The sequence below is a fragment of the Doryrhamphus excisus genome, linkage group LG17, assembly GCF_037039965.1.
Source record: "Doryrhamphus excisus strain RoL-2023G ecotype Guam linkage group LG17, RoL_Dexc_Guam_v1.1, whole genome shotgun sequence".
NCBI classification, from domain to species: Eukaryota; Metazoa; Chordata; class Actinopteri; order Syngnathiformes; family Syngnathidae; genus Doryrhamphus; species Doryrhamphus excisus.
The window spans coordinates 6,800,517-6,824,433 of record NC_136373.1 but is presented as its reverse complement, the minus strand read 5'-3'; the positions used below and the strand labels follow the sequence as shown (position 1 = coordinate 6,824,433).

The 23,917-nt window shown below is 40.5% G+C and overlaps 2 protein-coding genes across 3 annotated transcripts in view; one reads left to right on the top strand and one right to left on the bottom strand.

Annotated features, from left to right (window-relative positions):
* Nucleotides 1–859: 859 nt before the first annotated feature.
* Nucleotides 860–20,845, top strand: prkar2aa (protein kinase, cAMP-dependent, regulatory, type II, alpha A). Its single transcript, XM_058084783.2, has 11 exons — nt 860–1,409; nt 3,298–3,599; nt 15,083–15,118; nt 16,276–16,412; nt 16,874–16,980; nt 17,406–17,547; nt 17,808–17,909; nt 17,991–18,065; nt 18,363–18,428; nt 18,759–18,897; nt 19,757–20,845. The coding sequence occupies exons 2-11, from the start codon at nt 3,353–3,355 to the stop codon at nt 19,879–19,881; spliced, it is 1,176 nt and encodes a 391-aa protein (XP_057940766.1). The 5' UTR covers nt 860–1,409; nt 3,298–3,352; the 3' UTR covers nt 19,882–20,845.
* Nucleotides 20,846–22,604: 1,759 nt separating this feature from the next.
* The window catches only part of lamb2 (laminin, beta 2 (laminin S)), a 37,739-nt gene continuing 36,426 nt past the window's right edge, over nt 22,605–23,917 (bottom strand). For both annotated transcript variants that reach the window (XM_058084771.2, XM_058084772.2), the window contains one exon: nt 22,605–23,875. In XM_058084771.2, coding sequence (XP_057940754.2) covers nt 23,739–23,875 — 137 coding nt within the window. In that variant the 3' untranslated portion in view covers nt 22,605–23,738. The remainder of the gene's footprint in view (nt 23,876–23,917) is intronic.

Below are 23,917 nucleotides of genomic sequence, written 5' to 3'. Positions count from 1 at the left end.
GTTGAATTGTAATAAACAAAATAGGTTCACTGTTTTTTGCATAGAATAAAAGTAAAACATTCATGATTTCTTTGTAACGACAAATAGGTTGAGATATTAAACAAACAAAAACAATTAAATTGAATTAATCATATTGGGTAACTTAAGTCAAATGTATTTATCACTGCCAATAAATAAATAAAAAGAATATTTAGCAAACGTTACAGAAGTTTTATTTTAAGTACGGTTCTACAATGATTTGTGTGCCAGTTATTTGTTCTTATTAATAGAACATTTTTTAATTCTTTTGCATGACATTCCCATTCAAATTGACAGCCATTTATCTGCGGGTGGGTCTTTGCTCTGTGCCCCGCCTTTTCTTATATACTTGTCATGTGATTGGCCCAACTGTGTGTCAGTCAATGTAGTAACGCTTCCGAGACCACGCCCACCACGCTCCCTGATGGTCTTGTAAGTAGTGGTGTACGATACCGCTAGATTTGGTATCGATTTGATACCAACTATGTCAGGAAGTATCGCCCACACTTTTTAAAATTAATGTGGCATCATAGATCTGAATCAATCAATACATTTGTATGACTTTTTTGTGATTTGCCTGTATTATCATTAATCAGTTAAAATTCAGGAAATAATTTGGCCAGAGTTTACAAGTCTATGTAATTCAATAGGACAATAATTACCTTGTCGGAAACAGCAAAAAACACAAAATCACTTGAGAACATTTCACTTCTTTGTGTTTTTTTCTGAAATCAACAAAGCCCACAAAATGATCCCTCGTTTTACTTTGGTATTGACCAATATTGATACCAACGTTGATCCATATCATCGATATTTGGATCTATCCGCCCACTACTACTGGGATGGTTCATTCGTGCATTGACAAGCTGTGGAGAGTATCTTCTCTTCAGGGAAGCATCTTCCCATTAGAAGCGAGACTTTATTTTCGCTCTAAAGCGATTGGTTTTGTGTTTTTTTTGTTTTATTCTGAAAGCTCACCACTTTGTGTCGGGTTCAATACATGTAGTAACTAACAAGCTGTTAGCAAATTAGCCTGATAGCTTGTTGGCTAGCCAGCGCTCTCCCAAGTCCCACCCTCCAACAGAGTGCGTGGTCGTCGTGCGCTCGTGCGAAACTGCCGCCGACAAGCAGTACTTTTCTTTCTTTTTTTCCCTCTCTCTTTCCCCTCAACTCGATCAGCATCATCGCACATTTGCTGTAAAGCTAAACTAATACGTTAGCAAAGGTGACGCTAGCGACATTGTGGGCGCTACGTGGGGAGACGTGTCTTCTGACAGGAGGGATACGTTCGTTTTTCGCCCCCTCTGGCTGAGAGCTTGGGCTTGGAGAAGGAAGACGACGCGGTGAAGGAGGGGACTGGCTACTTTATAGCCAGTGAGCTTGATTTGCACGTAAGTTTTCTTGCAGTAGCCCCTTTTTTAACCACTAATGTTTGCTTAAACTTCTATGACCGGCGCTCGAGTGTTAAGCTAACGGTAAACCCTTGAAGGACTAGTTAGCATAGAGCTAATGTCTTGATGGATGGAACCACCACACAAACAATACACCCGCTTTCTCACTAAATCACCTCCCTGATTTCTCCATCACTATAACAAACTTTAGATAACTCTTGTCTTTTTTTCTGAAAGATACCGTCGCCTTAAACGAATTGTCACGAGTATTAGCCTCTTTGCTAGCCAGCCAGCCACCCTTCCAAATGGAAAGCTCAGGTGTCAACTGACGGTCCGGGGGCCTAATGTGGCCGGTGAATAACTTCAAACTGACCGTCTTGCATTTTTGGGAATGTAAATCTTTGTGATAGACAATTCGATTTGAATCTGAATACACATACAATTGCTTCTGTCGCCAACCTGGTGCATGTCTCCACAGTCGATTAATCTAAAGATTTATGGCTGGTTCTAATCAATACAGGATGCTGCCACCGGTGCAGCCAAATCGTTTGCTCGTCAAACCAAATATCCGGTTGCATTAGTTTGGTTTGTCATTCACAATCCTAGTTTTTACTTATAGCATGGTGCTCCTGTCATATGCAGGTCCATCTCTTATGAGTATTGTGCAGAAATTGATAGCTTTCAGAGTTTAATTGAGACAAATTAAAGGCTCAGACAGTTTTGGCAGTTCATTTGCTTGGACCAGCAGTTTACAATATTGAACTATTTTACAAAAATGTAAAATTGTGTTAAGTTTATTAACTGTAACCTATAAACATTAAAATATATATATATTTGAAATATTACACTTATAGGATATACGTTTCACTTTGAATTGAACTAATTCATTGAGTTGCACCTGTTGAAGGACTTTGACTCATGTTTTTGTAGAAGGTCCATAAAAAACCCAATGTACTCTCATTAGGATGGTTGTGTCTTCCAGCACACCTGTGCTCCAGTCCTCAGGTGAAAATGCTGACCGGAAACGTGCATCTTGTTGAGTCTTTGTAGCGAAATTGACCGCTAGGTATCCGCTCTTCCATCTCTTCTGTCTGTGAGTGACTCTTGAGATGAGCAGCTGGCAGAATATAGTTTTTCGTGTTAGCTGCTACAATAACAATATTGCTGTAGCTTGGTTAATAAAGTCATTTATGTGAATGGAATACTGCTGGTGTTTTTTGTTAGGGCTTGAGTGTCAAAATAGGTACAGTTTAAAATGATAGTAGTTTAAGATGAGTAACAGGTTTTTTCGGTGAGGAAATTTTTGGTGGAAATAATATTACTACATTGCAAATAAATTACCCGTTGAAAAACCAACACAGCCAACATTCATAATTTGCATGCTCCTGAATCTTTGTCATTGACTAACTGATTGAAAGGGGTGTGTTCAAAAATAATAGCTTGGAGTTCAATTAATGAGGTCGCTCATTCTGTGAAGAAAGATAGACCAGTGCAATACACAACAAAGATGCAGAACACAGTGCGTGTTCATAAAAAAAAACATGCAAAATTGCACTGGCAATATTTGCGAAACCGAAAAATAACCACTGACCCTAGATATCTGATGTACCACCCCTGCCCTTCAATAGTTAGTCTCATATCTAGCCAATGCAGCTTTGAGAACCCTGATCCCTCGCTCAAGTTCTAGATAAAGTGGCCGCTCCGTCAATGTCATGGCATTGCACTCGCCATCTTGCATTCTTAACTGTTCAGTTGCTGATTACTCCTGTGGTTAACTGACACTTACAGTATACATCCTGTCATCATCCACTCAAGAGTCCATAAGCCCAGGGTGACCTCAGCATTGCAAACCATGTAACTTATCACCTCTGTCCTTTTCCTCCTGCAGATTGACAACAAGCTCTGCCACTGAGCCACACACACACACACACGTACACACAACCATGAGTATTGAGATACCGGTGGGATTGACAGAACTGCTGCAAGGGTACACTGTGGAGGTGCTGCGGCAACGGCCGTCGGATCTGGTGGACTTCGCCATACAATACTTCACCCGCTTGCGGGACACTAGGAGTCAAGATGGCGCCAGTGAAGGCGGCAAGACTGGGAAGGGGGTGATGTTTGACGGTGAGCCGATGCAGACAGAGTCCAACGGAGATGAAGACGAAGATGATGACTCTGACTTTGAGCGTAAGTTTTTGATTTGTTTCTGCCGTCATTTTTCTATTTAATTATAAATAAAATGTGTCCTATTCTATTTGCATTAATATAATTTTTATTCAAATAGTAGTCCAGTCATGGGTGTTTATTTACTCTGCAGAAGCGACCAGGTGTCTATTTAAAGAAAGACACACAAAAGATTGGAAGCCTTCATTACATGAAGCATGGATGTTGAGTGGCGTGGGAACATTATTTCAGCCATGGGAATGATGTAAACTTCGGGACGCATCAGTAGTATAACTTTTTAATCAGTAGGTATTTCGGCCTTTCAACACTAGACACACTCATCAAAGGCAGTCAGCTACAAGGTGATGAAGCCTATGCCTGTGTTCCATTTCCAATCATGAGTTGGGGTACATGCATTTCATTAATGGACATTTTATTCACTAACCCCAAAAGCACGCACTCTCTGCTGGTAAAATAAGTTGAAATGGTAATAAAACTGGATTCTAAAAAATTAAATAACTTTGGGGAAAAATGATAGGGCCCCAGTTTCTATCACATCGTTTCTGTCCTGCATTACTAAATCAAAGCTACACACGCTGCATTACCTCTTTACTTCTGTGAGTGTTTTGCAGACTTGCAGAAGATGCAAGCCGTGTTGCAAGGCAGCATGACCTACATCACATCAGTGCACTGTACAGCCAGAGGATATTTTGTCAATGGGGCTCCTGCACTGTTTTCTCAATGGGTTGATCCTCTGTAATGGGCTGTGGAGTTTTTGTTTTTTGGTAAAGAGTTGAATTTCCGAGTGCTGCAAAATGCTAATATAAAATGCAGTAACTGAATTGATGATTCCAAATTGGATTGTTTAAAGGGGAACTATTTTGCTTTTCACACTTTTCTGACCTATACATGGAGTTAGTTGTATTGTAGTGTTAAACTATGCTACATTTAGCTTTTTGGGATGGCTAAAAATGCTCGGGTGTTGCAAAACTGTTCCTTTGTACTGTCACAGACGAGCGGAAGTCCTTCTAAGCACTCGGGAGTGTGACCAACCACGGCAGAGTGGGCCTTCCTGGAGGCCGGCTGTGGTTGGAATACATTAAAACAGACCATTTTTGCCGGAAGCACGAAATCCAAAGAAATACAGCTGAATAGGTAATTCTGAAAGAACCACAACGCTTTCTGTGCTAGTTATGTAGCTGCTCTATAGGAGTCCACAATTCAATATAAAGGGCCGAAAAATTAGCATAATAGATCCCCTTTAAATGTATTTTTGTTTTTTGATGACTCAGTTGTCATTTAGAATTTGAGTCTGTTTGCTTAATATGTGAGGACATGCATTATGCCCCTTATGTAAGCGAATATTGGTCATCTCTAGATTTGTACAAAAAGGTTCGGGGATGGGTAAAAGCGGGATTACACTTTTTCTCTCTGCTCACACAAGTTGGATTTGGTTGCTGTCAGACAGCTGTGAGTGCCTCACGTGTGTGTGTGTGTGTGTGTGTGTGTGTGTCAGTCATTGTTGGTGGATGTGCAGCATGTGCCAACAGACCTGTTACTATTTCCCACCATTCCCAATCCAACCAAGTCTACCGCATACTCATTAGAATCATTTTCTACATTTGAGGCTTTTTCAATCCAGTGTATCAATACTCGGGTACACAGAGCTTGAAAGTGTTGTGCTTTTGCACGAATGCTGTTGGGTCACACGTACAGTATGACATTCATGGCATGACTTATTCAGCCACACAGCCCCAGGGCACATTTCAGAGGCCAGGGTAACAACACAGGCCTGTACAGTGAAACACTTCATGTGCTCTTTCCTGCTGCTGTTATAGCCTGTAGATAAAACGCAACACATGCTCGTTCAGTAATGTGCTGCAACAAATTAACTTTAAAATTAGCTCTAAAGTCACAACTACTAGTCCCCCAAAATTGGTTAAATTGAAAGGTCAATGTAAAGCAATGATTTAATGGATTTGCACCTATGCACCCAGCCTGGAGGGCTGCACTATCAAAGATCTGCTGTGATGTTTTAGTCCTCAATTAGTTTCTTTGCTATGCTAAAAGGACTGCGCTTATTTATATAAAGGCATGTATTGTATGGACCCCCCTGCATGTGTGCTGTGGATTAATATGCTACTTGCATGTTAGCGTGTTCAAGCCTCAGGTTAAGGGTATGACCTCTTTCTGTCTACTCCCCTGACTTGTCATCTCATGCATTTCCTCCTATGTAGATACCATACTTGGTCTTGTCACACAGACTCAATCACCACCTGCGTCTTGTTTTAGTGTTGCACTAATACAGTGTTTCACTACACGCACGTGTGCCAAGGGTTGAATGCCAGAGTGGAAGAGTGTTAGTTTGCCCTTAAGTCCATCTGTTTTCTACCGCTTATCTTGTTCGTCCTAGCTAACGAAAGGCAGACAGGCGTGCATGAAAATTCAGAATGACTTGAAGTTTTGCCACTGGTTGTCATTAATGATTATGATATTATTTATTATTTCTAATTTTTGAGCTGTTTCCTCCACCACCAACCCTTGCCCCGCATACTTTAGCTTTGTGGAAAAAAGATGGCCGGGACAATGTAGTTGAGTAGCCCTGCACTTCACTATCACTGACACTATCACAATGGATGTAGCCATCAAATGTACATTATACAGTGTGCCTATAGACCACTCCTATTTAGTACAATTGTCATGGATGAGATATCCTTATTCAGTATCTGGGGAGCTCCCATGTGTAATTAGAAATGAGAGCCAAATACCTATCGCTGCAGAGTGGACATTGTTAGGTCCTTTTATCAGTGTGTGCAACAGGTGACCTCATTAGCAGGCAGCATTTGTGTATCATATGCTTTTCAGCCGCCAGGCATGTCTTACACAGTATTGTCTCCCTTCAGGGACTTGTCAGCCTGTCTTAACTGACACCGCTAAGTGGAAGAGCCCTCAGAAAGCTCATACTACTCAGTCTGGCTGCCTGAGCTTATGCACACCTCAGTGACTGTACCTGTCTGCCTGTCACCATTTGTCTTTGGGATTTACTTGGCAATGTAGGCATTACCTGGAAATGCGTTTTAAATGCAAGTCTCATATTGCTTATTGTAGCTCCCTGTGTAGAAAGAAGTCACTGACTACTGCAGTGTTTATCATTGTTTTGGTGTGGTGCTCTGTGATATGACATAAGTTGGACTCTTTCATTCTATTGTTTTTACTCATTTAAATGTCAGAACACCATTTTTCTTAAACTATGTGTCTTAAACTGGTGTGCTGCATCTTTTGTTTGGTGGAAGAAAATCAGAAAATCCACTTTCAATTTCAGACAACCCGGTTTACTTGCATTTACAGATTACATAGTTTGACCTTTGGCACTTCCTCATTCTCTTTCCCACTCGGTTATCTTCAGTGGCACCGTAGACACACGAGGAAGCGGCTGGTTTAGCTTTTTTTGGTACTTTTTTTTTTTTTGGTACATCCTCCCTTGTTTGGAATTCACACGGCCCCTTGCTCCCAACACATGTACACAAACACTCGATTGTGACATTTGAAAATTACCTTTCACCTCAGTTGACATTGACAACGTCTTTGTTTTTCTCACTGTATATCAGTTCAAGTCATCTGCTTTGGAAGGTCATGTGATGTGATGTGATGCAGGAATATAATTCAAATAACTTGCTATAACTAGTTAGTATGGACTTCTGTTGAGCAAAAAAAAGACCCTATTTCTTTAGTTTGATGCCATGGAATTGAATTTGAAGAAATTATGTCTGCATTGAAGTGCTCTGTTTTTGCATGCAGAATATACCAAGTAGGGTGGGGAGGTATTTTTTTTATGTCCCGGGATAGATTAGGATAGACACCTAGCCTTTTATGGCAGCGCTAATAAACACATAACAGGCTTGTGAAGGTCTGCTCCCACGGTGAATACTTTGCTGTTCGTGACCACTTGTATTCGCTTGTACCTAACAGGTACCACCAAACCCATTCGTGGCGGCTCCAAGTCATTAGTGGCAAGCCACCACAAATACATGAATGTCTGGGAAACACTGATCTTTAATTGGCAATAATTTCCTAACCAGCCAGCTCGACTTAATAGTGAGTTGGTTATATTATATTCATTAAGTCTAATTTTCAAATGTTATATTTTTTTTGTTTTTTTTTGCCAACTGACATTAAACAAATCATCTCATTGTGTGAAAGATGTGATATTTTTCCCATCTTCCCACCTGTGCTTCGTTCTCTTAACTGTTTGCTCTTCCTGATTCATTTACAATCACGCTCTCGCCGTGTCTGCTTTAGTCTACATGTGTTGACCTGGATATACAAGACCAATCTCATTAGATGAGTTGGCTTACAGAGAGAAGGGGTTGTTAGAGGGTTTAGCACAACTGTCTTTGCCATGCTAAGAAAGAGACGTAACATCGGGGTTGGAGGTAGGAGACTGCAGGGACAAGGACGAACATGAATGGGATGAAGCTACTCAATGAAATTATATATATTTGTTCAGAAATAAACAATACTATAAAACTCAAAAACGTTCTTTACATTAAAGCCGAACACAATGTGGTGAAAATATACTCACCGAGCCCAAGTCGCACACAGACACAACTACACGAGCATACGAAATTTGCTTATCCCTGCTACCTTCCATTCAGCCAACGTTCGCCTGCTTTGGTCCATGTTTGTAACGATTTTGTGCCACGATTGAGGTGTCAGCTGAGTACATACTTTCACACAGAATGTTCCCTCTCATGTTGACAGCATTTAATTCATCTTATGTGCGCCGTGGCTTGTTAATGTTTGTTTTATATCGGCTAAATAATTGTCTTGTCATTGCAAGAAACTATTCGTTAAAAAAGCGGCAACAGTACATAGTTTTTCCTTTGAGGGAGACTCTACCATTGTCTACCATCCTTTATATAAGTCTCATTTGCACATTGTGAACAAATGTGCTATGACTACCGTACATTTCCCATGCTGGGCGCTACAGTTTTCAGAGCACATGATGATAAGCGGTGTAGAAATGGATGGATGGATTTATTTACTGGTAACAAACTGGCGGACTTTTCTAATGGGATGTCAGCCTCTGCCGTGGCCCCCAGGCTGCACTTTGGACACCCATGGTCTCAATAATTCACCTCTCCTTATTTAGAGTTAATTTGAGACCTGTAGATTGTGTGTTTGGCACAGTCCTCATAACTGGTAGAGCCACAGTTGCCATAGAAACTACTGGCCTCGTGCAGCTCAGAGCCAGTCACTCCCCGTATATGACAGCGATAGGCAGTGGCCTTGTTTCGTATTGAGTCAGGAGGTCATGGCTACTCCCCTCTTAAAATAAATAAATCATTATGAAAGGAAAACCACACTTTTTTATTTTGCCCATCACCCTTATGTAACAATTAACACGCGTTTTCTCCTTCCTGCGAGTTATAAAAATATTTTAAAAAACTGCTGAAAAGATGCAGCCCATTACAGCATGTAATAGGATACATTTATGACACTTAAAAAGACCACTATTAAAATATTAAAACACCTCTAAAGACCTCCAAGTTTTTATGTCCATGCTGTGACCATAGGCCTGCAACGATTATTCTATTATTATTATGAAGTATCCATGAGTTTTTCAATGTAACAAAGTATGCAGCCAGAGAGAAAGCAATTTCATTTAATGACTCAACTGTAAACATCAACATCAGTATGAGGTTGAGGAGGTTTGGACTTCTTTTGTGACTGTAAATGGTCATGTAATTGGAGACCAGCCTCGCCTTGTTTATGTTTCATCCCGGTGGTTTGGTGAGAGCTTGTTGCAATTTCCTACCCACTGACGGTTCACTCATGTTTTTCCTGCAGTCACACATGACTTCTATTGGTCAGGTCTTGTGCTGTGCTGATATATGTGCAGTGGTTTCCTCTTGAAGAACAATACATTTGTTTTTATTGCCTGATAATCACAGAACTTTATTATGTCATGCTAAATACTGATCAGTGTCTGTACGGGTGGATTATCATTTTACCTATGAATTCACTGAGGTCTTTGTTTGAGCGAGTGTGTCGTAGATTTTGACTTTGCAGATTATTTTGGAGTCCTCCAATTGATATGGTATATTTTATTAATTGGGACGGTTATCATATACTATTGTCTAGTGATGCTAGAAAAATAGCTATGCTAAACCTGGTGTTTGTGTGTCAAAATTGCCCCCTTTCTTTCCATTACCTGCCCCCACAAAGTTGTAAATCAGCGCTTCCCATTTATTTTCACCCACCCTCCAGGGGACAGACATTTTTCCACCCCCTCGTTGATTTGAAATAATACTGAGAACCTTATTATTGCTCCTTTTAAAAGGCTTAGAAAGACAAATCTTTATTATTAGTAGTATCAACATTTCAGTCTTATGGTTTTTGCTCTTCCTATGAACAAGTCATATATGCACAGGAAAATTATGTTCTACATGCCGACCAACCGCAGCCTTTATGGCCCGCACTCTACAAGAAATGATGGTACACTGGTGCCTCAACACAGAAGCATTGTTCAGGTTTCATAGGCTCCAGCAAAATGAAACAAAATGTGCTCCTGGAGAGTAGATAACGGTACCCCTAGAAACACAGTCTCGTTGTATCGTGATACATCCCCAAAATATTGTGATATATGCTAAGGTCCATATCACCCCAACCCTACTTGGCTGTTTCACAGAGAGCACAGTAAAGCAACTGTCATACAGAGATCTCGCAAAAGCACCACATGAGAGCTATTGGAGTAAATTTAGCATATACGGTATTTATTTGTGCCTTTTATACAGAACAAGTGAGTATATTTTGTGCATTTTCACACATCAACATGCCAACCTACAATCAGGCTGAGAACATCTGATGTGACATATAAAATACTTACATTTATATTTATTATACGGGGAGAAGTGACTGTTACAGCTTCTGCCTGAGTATGAATATTTCATTTTATTCCTTGCCTGTGCCTTTCATAAAGTACAATGACACAGGAAAAAAAGGAGCCCAACCAATGATATCAGATCTAAAATACTCAATGTGTTTGCTTAGGTCAAAGGTCACATTGAGTTGTCTATTTCCTGAGTGTGGTGGTGGTTGTGGTGAGACGATGGGAAAGCAAATGAATGTGATATGTGAATCAGTGGAAAAAAGAATCAGAGGGGGCAGAAGAACCAATGTGTAGATGGGAAAGTAAAGTGAAGCAGAGTAAACAGGAGGGAATGTCTCCCACTATTATTCATCCCTGGAACCGTCAGTTCCATAGTGGCAACCATATAAATCTTGTTTAAGACGCCTGTGCTATACCATTACATCCCTTCACTGCTTTGTATAATTCCCAGAAAAAAAAGAGCTTGGGGCCAGAATGAGTGCATCCTAAAGGCCCTAAGATAGTGTTATGAGATGTCATGTTATGGTGTGACGTCACATTAGTCTGTTTTGTGTTGTTTTTTTTTCATGTGGTTTGTGAACAGCTGATGCAGAGCTTGGCAACAGTCTTTCAAAGTAACTCCTCTGTACTGCGTATTTAGCTTTAGGCCACCCTGCCATATTCTCTCCAGTCTGTTTTATGATTTTAACTGTTAAAAATGTCTGCAACCTCTGTCCTATTGCCTCCCACACCACCATGCAGTATTTCCTGACAGTCGGCTCGTTCTTATTTGGCTGTCTCATATGATACAAACAGCTGCCCAAAAGAGTTGCTTATTGTGCTGCAGAAATTGTCTCAATGATATAAAAGAAAAATTATTAATGTGTTGTGTCCATTAGGCAGGCTTGAATTTGCTGGGGTAATAAATGACACACAGCTTGTACAGTATACTAGCTAAACTAGCTCTTATTTGTTTCTCCTGTAGATTATTATGTCAGGGTTTCCGCTACATATAATTTTTTTCTGTATTTTTTTCTCTATTTATTTAAAAAGGAACCAAAAAAAGAGGGACAGTGCATATTCATGAACACTTGCGTGTAAATATGCCAGAATTAGCCCCAACGCTATTAAGGTCAAATAACAACATACAACAGTAAAATGAAGCATCATAATAAAATGAGTGGTCAGAGATCTGGCTCCTCTGAAGCCTAATGGTGGCGTCTTTAGTAATTGTAAACAAATGTGGCTAATATGGCGCAACATAAACACAGAAGCAAAGCTTGGGGGAGGGCAGAGCCTACAGCCACACTCATAAGGAAACCCACTCCTCTGTGACATCACAAAGAAACAGTTTTGCAACACCCTCCGAATCCGAGTGTTTTGAGCCATTCCACATTTCTTTCAGGGCTCACTTCCAAATTTGCAAACCTCATTATCTGAAACTTTGGCGTGGTTTAACACGAGAATACAACATTTTAACTGCATTTATAGGTCGGAAAAGTGGGAAAAGCATAATAGGTCCTCTTTAAATCAATTATTATTCCCATACCGAGTCACCACTAATGTTTGTTTTGATTCTCCAAGGGTGGGAAAAACCGTTGAGGCTTTTAGTATCTGAAAGATGTCTAATTGCATTCATAAGCAAAACAGATCTTCATGCATAGGGGAGATATATGAAGGGGGGGTGTGGGTTGTAATGAGAGTACAGAGAGGAGATGATTGTTTGCCATTAAACTAGCTCCATATAAAGTGTATTACAAGTTAAGCCTGGTATGAGTGTTCTTACACTGTTCTCCCTTGTTCCCATTATTCACACATTCTTTGCCCCCCCCCCCCCCCCCCTCCCAGTTTACATTACCATGCTGTGCAACTCTTTATCCCCTCTCTTTTCTGCCGGCTTACTACAGTTCATGTCTACCATCTTACTGCTTACTGCTCTCATGTCCATTTTCCATATTTACAGAGACTCCCCACACGCAGACACACATCCTTACTCTTTATCATTTTTCCCCTCCCTCCTTTCCTTTCCATCCAACAGTTTCGTTATGGCACTGTGTGGGTGTAGATGGAGGGAAGGGTAGCGATAGCGAAAGCCTGTGAGAGGGTTGTTGGTGGTGGGGGGGTGAGCTGCCACTTGTTACCAGCTAGATAGAGGAGAAGGGAGGTGAGTGTGGTTGTGGAAGGGACAGGGTAGAGGGGGTGTATAGGGTGGTGTTGTTATGGCAATGAGAACCTCTTTGTGTTAGGTTGCCAGGGCAACTTCAGGCTTACACTTAATACAGTCACCAGCACCACCCAAACACACGACTAAGGGGAGAGCACACACTTCACGATTTGGACAAACAGACTCCTGCACCGACACGACTGATAACACACTCAAGCACGTGATCATGCATATTTTCTGGATGCTATCTGCGTGAGATAGCACACGATGTAAGTTCAACACAAGGCCTGGACATAGTGGTGTGTCAGGTGACTTATTTGGAAGGTGCACTAATTCCTACTTTCATCTGTCCATGTATCGTTCCTGATTGCTTTGAGAATGCTAATGGTACGGTCTCACTGACATGCTACAATACTAAGTGTGTATTCACACTAGGCCATCATACCATACTTGGGCCCACTTCACACCTAGTCCGGCACATTTGGCTGACGTTAGTGCTCTGATCCGTGCTCAAGTTTGCCTTCCGATTGAAAGAGGTGAGCCAAGGAAGGGCGCAATCACACACTCGCCCATGCAACGCAGTCAAGTCATATAATGACTGGAATGTCATTGCTGCTTGCTGGTTACTGCATATAACTGCCACCTTTTAAAGTATAATTAAATAGACTTGAAATAAACCAAGTCAGGAAAACATCAATAATAAAGATTTATAAAAGTCATAAAAGACTATCATGAATGCTCAGTGTGTACGAACACTAGAATAATGAGACAGAATTTTTAAAAAAATCCACCGAGGTTAGTGTTGAAGTAGTTTGTAGTAATTCACTTGTTTTTGCACTTGTAAGGTAAAAAAATGATGCCACCATGGCTATATGACATTCTAATTATGGTGAATCTTGTTACTGTCATACATGTTGAGTGATAACATTGTGAAGAATTGTCGAGGGGAGCGTGTGTCTCCACAGGAGACGGGAAAGTAACGTGTATGTGAGATTATCTATCAGTCCCTCAGCTTCACAGTCCAGATCTAATGGGTTCTGACAGGCTGGTAATAAGGTGGCAGGACACTCTTAATATGTGTCTGTGTGTAGTGTGTAGTAATACCCCACACTAGCTTGCAACAGTCTCGGCCTTATCAACTCGGTGTTCGTTTACCTTGGATGTGTGTAAATTACCAGCCCTACATATACGTAAACAAGCCAATTTAAAAACACAAAAAAGAGCACTGAAATGTACTGTAAATGCAAGACAAATCTGTACACTTCTACATGTAAGCTTGCTATACACACACACACACACACACACTAGACTAGCCTCTTTATTATTCCTGATGCATATTCATTTCCAACAGTGTCCGCTCCAGGCATCTGTGTGCTATCAGGAGTGCATCAATTAAAGGGGACCTATTATGCTCATTTTTCGGCTCTTTGTATTGATTGTGGAGTCATAGAGCAGCTACACGCGATAATGCACAGAAAGCTTTCTAGATCTTCCAGAATCTGCACCTATTCCAGCTGTATTTTCTTGGCTTTCCAAAATGGTCTGTTTTAATTTATTCCACCCACGGCCCGCCTCCGGGCATGCCATTCCTCTGTGATTGGTAACACTCTCAAGTGCTCCCGAAGACTTCCAGACTACTGCCGAACCCCACTTTCTAATTGTGTCGATATAGGAGTTGATAATGAATGAACAAACCCTTTGGAGAGCTACTTGTAAAGTGGCTAGGAGCTACTGGCAGCTCATGAGACCCCTGACTAACCATGTATGAACTCAAAAGAGCGATAATGTAGGCACCACCTCTGCTCATTGTCCAACACACTTTGTCAGAGGCACTGCTGGTGCTGTGGAGCTCACAAGCCAGGCGTGAGGGCACTGTGCCTGAATCTGAAACTCCAATCACTTCTGCTCGCCTCTTTTTGTTAGCTGTTCTTCAAACCTGAAGAAATATTTCCTGAAGCGTTACCTTGCTCCATGGTAACACTGAAATCAGAGCAGCGAAAAAGTGCAGGAGAGCAGGGAGTGGGGATCTGCAGCTCGTACCTGGGCACGCCCATATATTGTAAGGAAGTTTGGAGCTTTGTGACAAATATTTTTTGATAACTGATTGTGTGTGGCAAACAACGGCTGGTCGTTTTATTGTAGACAGCCGACATACCCACAGCCGAGTGGGTGTGCCTGGAGGCGGGCCGTGGGTGGAATACATCAAAACGGACCGCTTTCGCTGGAAGCACGAAATCCAAAAAAACACAGTTGAATTGGTGAACTAGAAAGCTTTCTGTGCTGGTTATTGTGTGTACCTGCTCTATAGGAGTCCACAACAACACAAACAGCCGAAAAATTATCATAATAGGTCCGCTTTAAAAAGAGACCGCCAAGAGCAACACAAATGTTACAAATCAATTGCATTGTTCTTTCATTGTGTACACTCAATAATGCTAATTTCGCCTCTCCCTCTTGTTTGTCTCTTTGCAGCCCCACCGCCAAGCCGATTCAACAGAAGAGTGTCAGGTGAGAGTCGTGTGCTTGTGTTTGTGTGCGCTTGCATTCGCTACTGTGCGTTTGACGTCAAGGCCTTTAAGTGCAATCGCACACTGACGACTGTATTGCACACGTCATTGCGTAAGAGGCTCCATTGTGGCGTGAGAGCGCCATTGTGTTAACCATGCATGTCAAACACAATAGCTGATACTTCACTGACTATCTCCATCACCCGTTACTGTTGTGATGCAATATGTCTCCATGGGTAGGACCAAGTCTGTATGAATTGATAGCATTAATAAGTGCCAGTGCACTGAGTTCAGGGTTTTGTGTGTCTTTGCTCTCTATTTCAGTCTGTGTCGGTTGCTGCGTGTGTTCTTGCATTTCATTTTACCTGTCTGGTGTTTACATATGAGTAATTAACTGTTGTCATCCTTCATGGAGAGCTGCACTTTAATTATGCTGTCATCTGATGTTTATCTTTATGGCTGTCTCACGATCACTGTTGACCCTGCTGTCTATTCGTCAGCATTATAGAGGCTCATTGTGTGCGGTTTTAATTGGTCTATTAAACCTTCTGTTGACCACACTTGATAGACACAACGGAAAGTCAGATGTGCTAGAAGGGATGTCACAAGTAAAAGTAACTAAAAAAATTCCCACAGAAGTTTTGTTGGGCATGCCACCTGTGCCGTGAACCTCGGGGCCCGGTGTCTGCTGTGCCACGCCCCCAAGCAATGTCATGTGTTGATTGTAGACATGAGCAAAAAGCTAACATGCTAACTGGTAGAATGCTAGCACCCAGCAAGATGGCACTGTATGGCGAAAGTGTCAAGGCTGTGCGATAATGTTGTGCCGTGTGATCCGAATGCTAATATACTAACAATTAGCATGGTAGTACTAAGCAAGACAACACTAAGCAGCCTGACTTAGAGGTTTGTTTAACATAAACAAACAATATTGTTGGTCATGCTGTGTAGTTTAAAAAAAAAAACAAAAACTCAGCAATACCCTGTAATTTTGTAGCATTATTTTTAATGTTTTGACTATTCAATTCCACATTTTTTGTTTGTATTGGTATTGGATCAGCAAGACTAGGCCTAGATCCTGTTATCTTTTCTCTTGGAGCAAATGATATTGTGTATTCCAGTGACACCTCATCGAATGTTTTTATTTCCTGCCCTCAGTGTGTGCGGAGGCGTTCAACCCAGATGAGGATGACGAGGACACAGAGCCCAGAGTGGTTCATCCAAAAACAGATGAACAGCGCTGTAGACTGCAGGAGGCCTGTCGGGACATCCTTCTCTTCAAAACACTGGATCAGGTAAAATAATGCAAAGTACGCTGAGAAACCGATAGCCCTTCTTAGCCTATGAACGCAGGCTCTCATTGTGTCCTCCATCATCGATGCCAGAGTGAATCCTTTGGGATCCGACTATGTGTGGGATTTTCCACAAATCCCAGAAAAGCCACTGCCCTTGATTTATTCACCAATGAGATTTCCTTTTCCCAATTTGAAGCGCAGTGGCATCACAATGATACATTTCTGACATGTTGAACTTGCACCCAAGGGGCAGCACGGTTCTCTTGAGATGGAGATATTCTTATGAAACATCAAGTGGTTTATATCTGTTCCCTTACACACTTCCCTCTCTGGGATCAGCTAGTTTTAGCTCGCCTACTTTCAGGAACCTTCCTTTCATGATGCCATTTTCAGCTTCTTCTTCAACTCCACCGTTGCTGCTTGTTCTTTGACATTCTACCTTCTTCCGTCCCCCGATCCAGGAGCAGTTTTCTGAGGTGCTGGATGCAATGTTTGAATTATTGGTGCAGCCCCAAGAGCATGTGATCGACCAGGGAGACGATGGGGACAACTTCTATGTCATTGAGCGGTAAAGTGCATGTTTTTCCATGAATATTCTTACTAGGGATGCCCTGTTGCAATTTGTTACTTCTGATATGATACTGATATTGCAACCCTGAGTATTGTCCGAAATCAATCCGATCAGATACAGTCGCAAATCAGAGCAGGGGAAACCTCCCTAAAATAGAAATAAAATGTCCAAAAAAGGACTCGGTAATGAGTAGCTGCACCTATAAAAAAATGTGTTAGTTGAGATATTTCAAGCCTGAGCCATTCAGTTATATTTAGAAGTTCTGGTATCCAATTCAATGATTATGCTAATGTACCGGGTTCTTGTTAGCTCTCAGGCCAAATAAGGTTAATAGTGTTCACTTGAGCTTTTGGCCTGATTAGATGAATGACAAGTCCTTTTTAATGTGCATGAATTGATTTGATGATTCGTTCACTCTGCAGAGGCATCTATGACATCGTGGTGTCGGGAACATGCGTGGGTCAATATGATAATAAGGGCAGCTTCGGCGAGCTGGCACTCATGTACAACACACCTCGTGCCGCTACTATCATCGCCACCCAGGAGGGGGCTCTGTGGGGGCTGGTAAGAACATCTTAATACACAAGCATCCTATATAAACACCCATTGGAGTCTTAGGATCATGTTGTCAGCACATTAGCTGCTGTTAGTGCTATTAGCATCAAAACAGAATGCTGACTGAAATGTCTGAAATGAAGAATGAACTTCCAATTCTCCATGAATGGAGGTCCTGCTCTGCTCGACTGCTCCCTCCAGTGGCCAAACAACGGAAGATACTTTCATAATCCACTTCTGGAAATGTAATTTTTTGTCTTTGTTTTTAGGATCGTGCCACATTCCGTAGACTCATTGTGAAGAACAATGCAAAGAAGAGGAGGATGTACGAGTCATTCATTGAGTCTGTGCCCTTGCTCAAATCCTTGGAGGTTTGTTCAATGTTTGCAAGACACTGGACCAAAAATTGCCACATCTCTTTATTTGTCCACTCTCACTTAATTTCTGTGCAGGCCACAGAGAGGATGAAGATAGTGGATGTATTAGGGGCAAAGCAGTTCTCAGATGGGGAACGCATCATCACACAGGTAACCCTTTCAACAAACACTAGTAAGCAACTGACCCCACTATAGCATAAAGATGATGGCCATGTGGTTTCAGTGGAGATCTGCCTGGTAAATTATGTACTTTAGCGTATGAAGTATCATTTTATTCTGTATTTCAAAACTCTGACATTTTGAATTGTCACATCTGTCGGAAAACTGTAATGAAATATTTCCAGAAATGTGATGGGTGTACTCACTTTTGTGACATACTGTACCACATACAACATCGCTGCAGTATTACCGATATTGCAGTACATGAATGCTGTTCTTTCCTGACAGGGAGACAGTGCTGACTGCTTCTACATTGTTGAATCCGGGGAGGTGAAGATCATGATGAAGAGTAAAGTAAGTGAATGATCCTCTTATGATGATCCTCTATGTAACATACATCGCATTTTTTTAGTATCAACATGTGTCAATTCAATGCATTTGTGCATACTTGAGTGCATGAAGATACAATGTGGATTTGAGCACTTTAGCTCATTATTGGCATGTAGTTTTGACAACCCACACTCCCCATTAAAAGGTTTTGCCTAGCAACAGGAGTTAATCACGGCAGTCGGCTCAGCTTCCTAGTGGCTGTTTCGCTGTGTGTGTGTGTGAGGGGGGTGGGGGGGGTGGAAATGATGCGCTCACTGGCTGCTAACCTTTCATCCTCTCCTGAACACCCTGCAGACGAAGGCAGACCATGCAGACAATGCAGAGGTGGAGATAGCACGCTGTAGCAGGGGTCAGTACTTCGGGGAGCTGGCCTTGGTCACTAACAAGCCCCGGGCTGCTTCAGCCTACGCGGTGGGGAATGTGAAATGTTTGGGTAAGATCAAACACACTCCTCCTACTCCTGACTTTTTGTTTGTCCGTGGTGGTCCCCTTCAAGTGTTTCTGTTAATGGACTCGACTTTTTCCATGTTTCTTTCTGCATATTATATCTATTATCTATATAGTGGGCCAAAAGTAGGGTTAGTTACTTTATTATCTGTTTCAGCTTAACAATCACGTTTGGGGCTATGTTCACAGTTCAGGTCAATTCCGATTTCTTTGTATGCGACCTGACCTCTGTGTGAACAAGACAATTACCATTATTATAGTTATTATTACCATTTTGTGTATGAGTAGCACCAAACAGTCTGTTTTGAGGGAAATAAACATTGAGGTTCAACACATTAAACCTTATCAGTCAGGTGAAATCATCATCGCTGCGTCGCCTAGAGCTTGTTCCTATCGCCGCGGCGTATGAAAAGTGCGAAAAAGTTTACCAGAGTCGACCCAAAGGATAAAGCGACTCTGATTTCATCATGAAAATGATGGCTGGATGACCAGCCCCTCATCATATAGTGAAGATACTAGCATTCTATGTATGGCTAGTGGTTTCAGAACAGCAAAGCGCTCCAGTCTTTGGCTGCACGGTTGGTCCTTAAAAGCAGCATAGCGCTGTTGGTAGATTTATTATCTTTGACTCGTAACATTTTTGGGCCCCGGTCAAGATCTTGACTCAGCACAAACAGTCAATCCTATGAATGAAAGACAAACAAATAGAAAGTTACCAAAAATAAATGGCCAACATGAGCTCTTGTGTGTGTGTGTGTGCTTGTAGTGTTACGGTACCATGTGATGTGTCCAAGCAACATGAGTCGATGATACCCCGCTGACACGTGACGTAACCTATCTTACAGTAATAGACGTGCAAGCGTTTGAGCGCCTCCTGGGCTCCTGTAAAGAGATCATGAAGAGGAACATCGCCCACTATGAAGAGCAGCTGGTGGCCCTGTTCGGCTCGAGCATGGACTTGAGAGACTGAGCCTCCAACTCCACCCTCTGTGCCTTCAATTACACACACACACACACACACACACACATACAGGGGCAACTCATCATAAGCTTTACCCAGATCGTCCAAACGTTATGAGAAATTGTTTGTTCCACATTTAATTATTTTCTTATGCATACACACACAGACATGCACACACACACTGTTAGCTTTAGGCCGTAAACCTTATTTTTCCATGCCATCATGAAGCTTTCAGTAAGAACCGCATTGACCTGTATACAAGTAAGCACGCACACACACACACACACACACACACACACACACACACACACACCGATAATGGTGTTTTATAAACACATGGTCATGCTTGGTAAGACAGTCTTCACATTCACATGAGCGCTTCATAGCTCGTATGTTGCCTCAGCCAAGGACACTTCCTCACACACACACACACACACACACAGTGGGTACACAACATGAACACAAACTGCATTTGCAAAAAGTCATTCTTGTAAAATGGAGCTGACAAACAAACAAAAAAACTCTTGAGGAAAATGCAAAAAAAACAAAAAAGTTTAACAAAGAAAAGTTTTAGAAACATTTTATGAAGATACACAACAGAAGCTTTGATAAAATATTATTTAAATAAGATTTCTTCCTCGACTGTTGTTGAGTTGAGTTAGTGCTGGTGATTATTGCCGTACCACAGAAGAAGCAGCAGTCAAAACAACATCATCCCTCATTTCCCGGGACTTTGTTATGCTGTTGTTGTACACTTCATTGTATTGAAATAATTATTAATGTACTGCTATCATATATTCATTTATTATTTCATTCTATTTTATTTTGACCAAATTGATAATTTCACCTTTCACCTCCCAACACGAAATGTAAAAACAGAAACAGTTAATAAACAAAAAAATGTTAGTGCTTATTTCTCATTGATTAACCAACAATGATTTGTCCTGGATTAAAAAAAACAAAACAAAAAAAACTTTAAAAAAAGTAACAAAAAATAAAGCAAACACTTTGTTAAAACATGACTCGTTGATATCTTTGAATAAAGTGATTGTTAGTTGTTCTTAGTTGTGTGTTCATATATGAAGAGGAGATCTAAAAAAACTAACGTTGCATGGTTTGATATAGTACATCCTATTATTGGATTATTATATTTTATTTTTATTTTATTTATTTATTATATTAGATATTAACACATACACTGATAACATGTAATAGTTGTAGTTGGTCATTTAAAACACTACCAATACTTCTGCATTTATGCTAAGTAATATGACACATCGCTAACCGTCATTGACAGATGCAAGAATGAATACCTAGCTCTCCATTTCGCTACAAAGACTCAGCAAGATGCTTGTTTGCATTCAGCATTTTTTGCCTGAGGACTGGAACACAAGTCGTGTGCTGGAAGACACAGCCATGCCAGTGAGAGTAGAAATTGTATATTTATATGCAGCATGCTGCTGTTGCACCGTGAAAAAAGAAGTTTTCGTAGTGTTTTAAATCAAAACACGGCAACATACTGCAACTATTGTTAACTATGTTATCATCAGTGTGATCTTTATGAATTGGTATGAATGTGAGTGTGAATGGTTGTCTATATGTGCCCTGCCAAGGAAGCTGAAGAGCTGGAAGTTGCACTGTCGTGTATTATGAATTACTGAAGTAAATCCCAAACCATCGTGCAAGTGGACAATTTAAAAGCCCTATTTTCTTGGTTCCACCAATGATTTTACATTTTATTCGCAACTGAGAAAAAAATATTTACAAAAAGCATTTGCAAAGTATGCAGCTATGTTTAGATGAATAGTATTTCTCCTTTACAAAAAACTCGAGCTGACTCCTAAAGCATAGACTATGCGCTTTGCTTATGGTTGTTTTAAATTCAAATATAACTGCATTCAAAATGTGTTTTTTTTCTAATTTATGTTTGTTAGACTTTGCTAGAACCGGATATGAGATTTACGTCTGTGCTACGTACATTGTGTAACTTTTTTACGATAGAAACATCCACATGCACAGGCACAACTCTTTTAATAGTCACTAAAAAACACCCCCAATATATTATATATACACATATGTATATAAGTACGGTTATTTACTTTGTGTTCATAAATGTAAAAAAAAATTACCACAGCACGTGACGTCGAAGAAGCGAACGTTTCCTTAAAAAAAGAAGTGACGTAGTCCTCGCGCATGCGTGTGGCATCATATAAGCTTCCGGACTAAACAGGTTGAAATGGAGATAAACACCGTGGAAAGTTGGCGGAATGTTGCAACATGAATGGGAGCTAGCGCGTTAGCTTAGTTTAGCATGCTAGTGTGGTTGAATGATTATATCTTGGGGAATGGCGGGTGAAGCTTTATGAAGTTTTCATTCAAATTGTACCGGAACAGATTCGGAGCTTTGATGCATCAGTGAAAAGCAACACTGGCGACATCTTGTGGAACAGTGAAGTCAAAGCAATCTATGTCACATTGTACCGGAACAGATTCGGAATTTTGAAAAGCAACATTGGCGACATCTTGTGGAAGAGTCAAGTCAAAGCAATCTGTCACAGAAATCTGTGTAACACAGGCCGCCATTACAAACTTGCCAAAGTTCTTTTTACAAGCCAACGTAGTTCAATTGCTTGGTGATATGATATACACAAATTAGCCAGTTTGTTACTGATAAAGAAATGTGACGAAACACCAAAAGCGGGAGTCTGAGACGGAGTGTTGAATGCGGGAGCAAACTTTATTTTCTTCAACATGAACTTAAGCGCAAGGAGAATTAACAATGAATGATGATGATGAATTTAAATTATATGTTTTAAATTGTCATTATACAATATATGATATATGCTAAGGTCCATATCAGCCAACCTAACAAAATAAGGCACTGTAATATAATAAGCAGTACAGTATTGTATGGGTACTTTTATTTTCTTTGTCATTTTGTAAAAACAAAAGGCCACACAGACAAGGAAAAAATACACAAATTCTGCGAATATAAAGTAATAATATAAGAATATTTGTTTTTTTTAGAAAACATTATTTAAATAATTATTTTATTAGTATTTAGTATTTTCATTAAAAACAAATATTGTAAAATTATAAAATTTATATTAATAGTAATTCATCCTATTACAGCCATCCCTCATTTATCGCGGTTAATTGGTTCCAGAACTTTTAACATGAATAGAGCCCTGAAGACTTGAAATAACACCCCTATAGTCACTTTTTCACACTGTTATTGTTCTTTGTTTACATCGATATTGCTCATGTTACGGGATCGCTGCAGGGTCATAACAGACAGGCTGCTGCTAGCATAGCCTCTCCTTTCAAATGGAGTGAGGAAGAAGGACAAAGTAGCCAAAAATACTTACCACTTCCACACGTAATCAGAGGAGAAGTTATTTCATGAAGCGTAATTTTTTTTTTTTTTTTACAAAAAACGCGATGTAGTAAGGGACAATTATTTGTTATTTCTTTTCAAAGCGGCCATAACATTCCTTCATATTTCAAAACTCCAGCTAGGTGAAAAGTTTTGGTTATTCTTATCTTCTTTGGCATAGCTTTGTTAGGAAATTGAAAAAAATATGAACCTGGTCTCTGTTTCCTTTAAATACGTAAAATAAAATGAAAAAAAAACTTCTGTAATAATTATAGTGTAACAGTGGTTTCTTTGCACGAATATATTTGGACATGTTGACGTCTGTAAATTAAATTATACATATATTCTTGATAGTACAGTACACACATTTACAATTCCACTGATAAGCAATACAACTTGCATTACGTTCACCTTTTATCAGTATGTTCCTCTTATGAAATGTTCTTCATGCAGTACAGTAGTAGTACAGTAGTAGTACAGCAAAGTACTACTACTGGCATGTGTTGTAGATCTGGATCTGTTTGTTAATGTCATTGAGGATGGCTTTCATCTTGTCTTCCAAGCCATCCAGCTGACGAGCTTTCCCTTCCAGCCTTCTCTGGTTCTCCTCATAGTTCTTTTCCAGCTCTGTGGAAACAAAACACACCATGTTAATTACCACACTAGTTG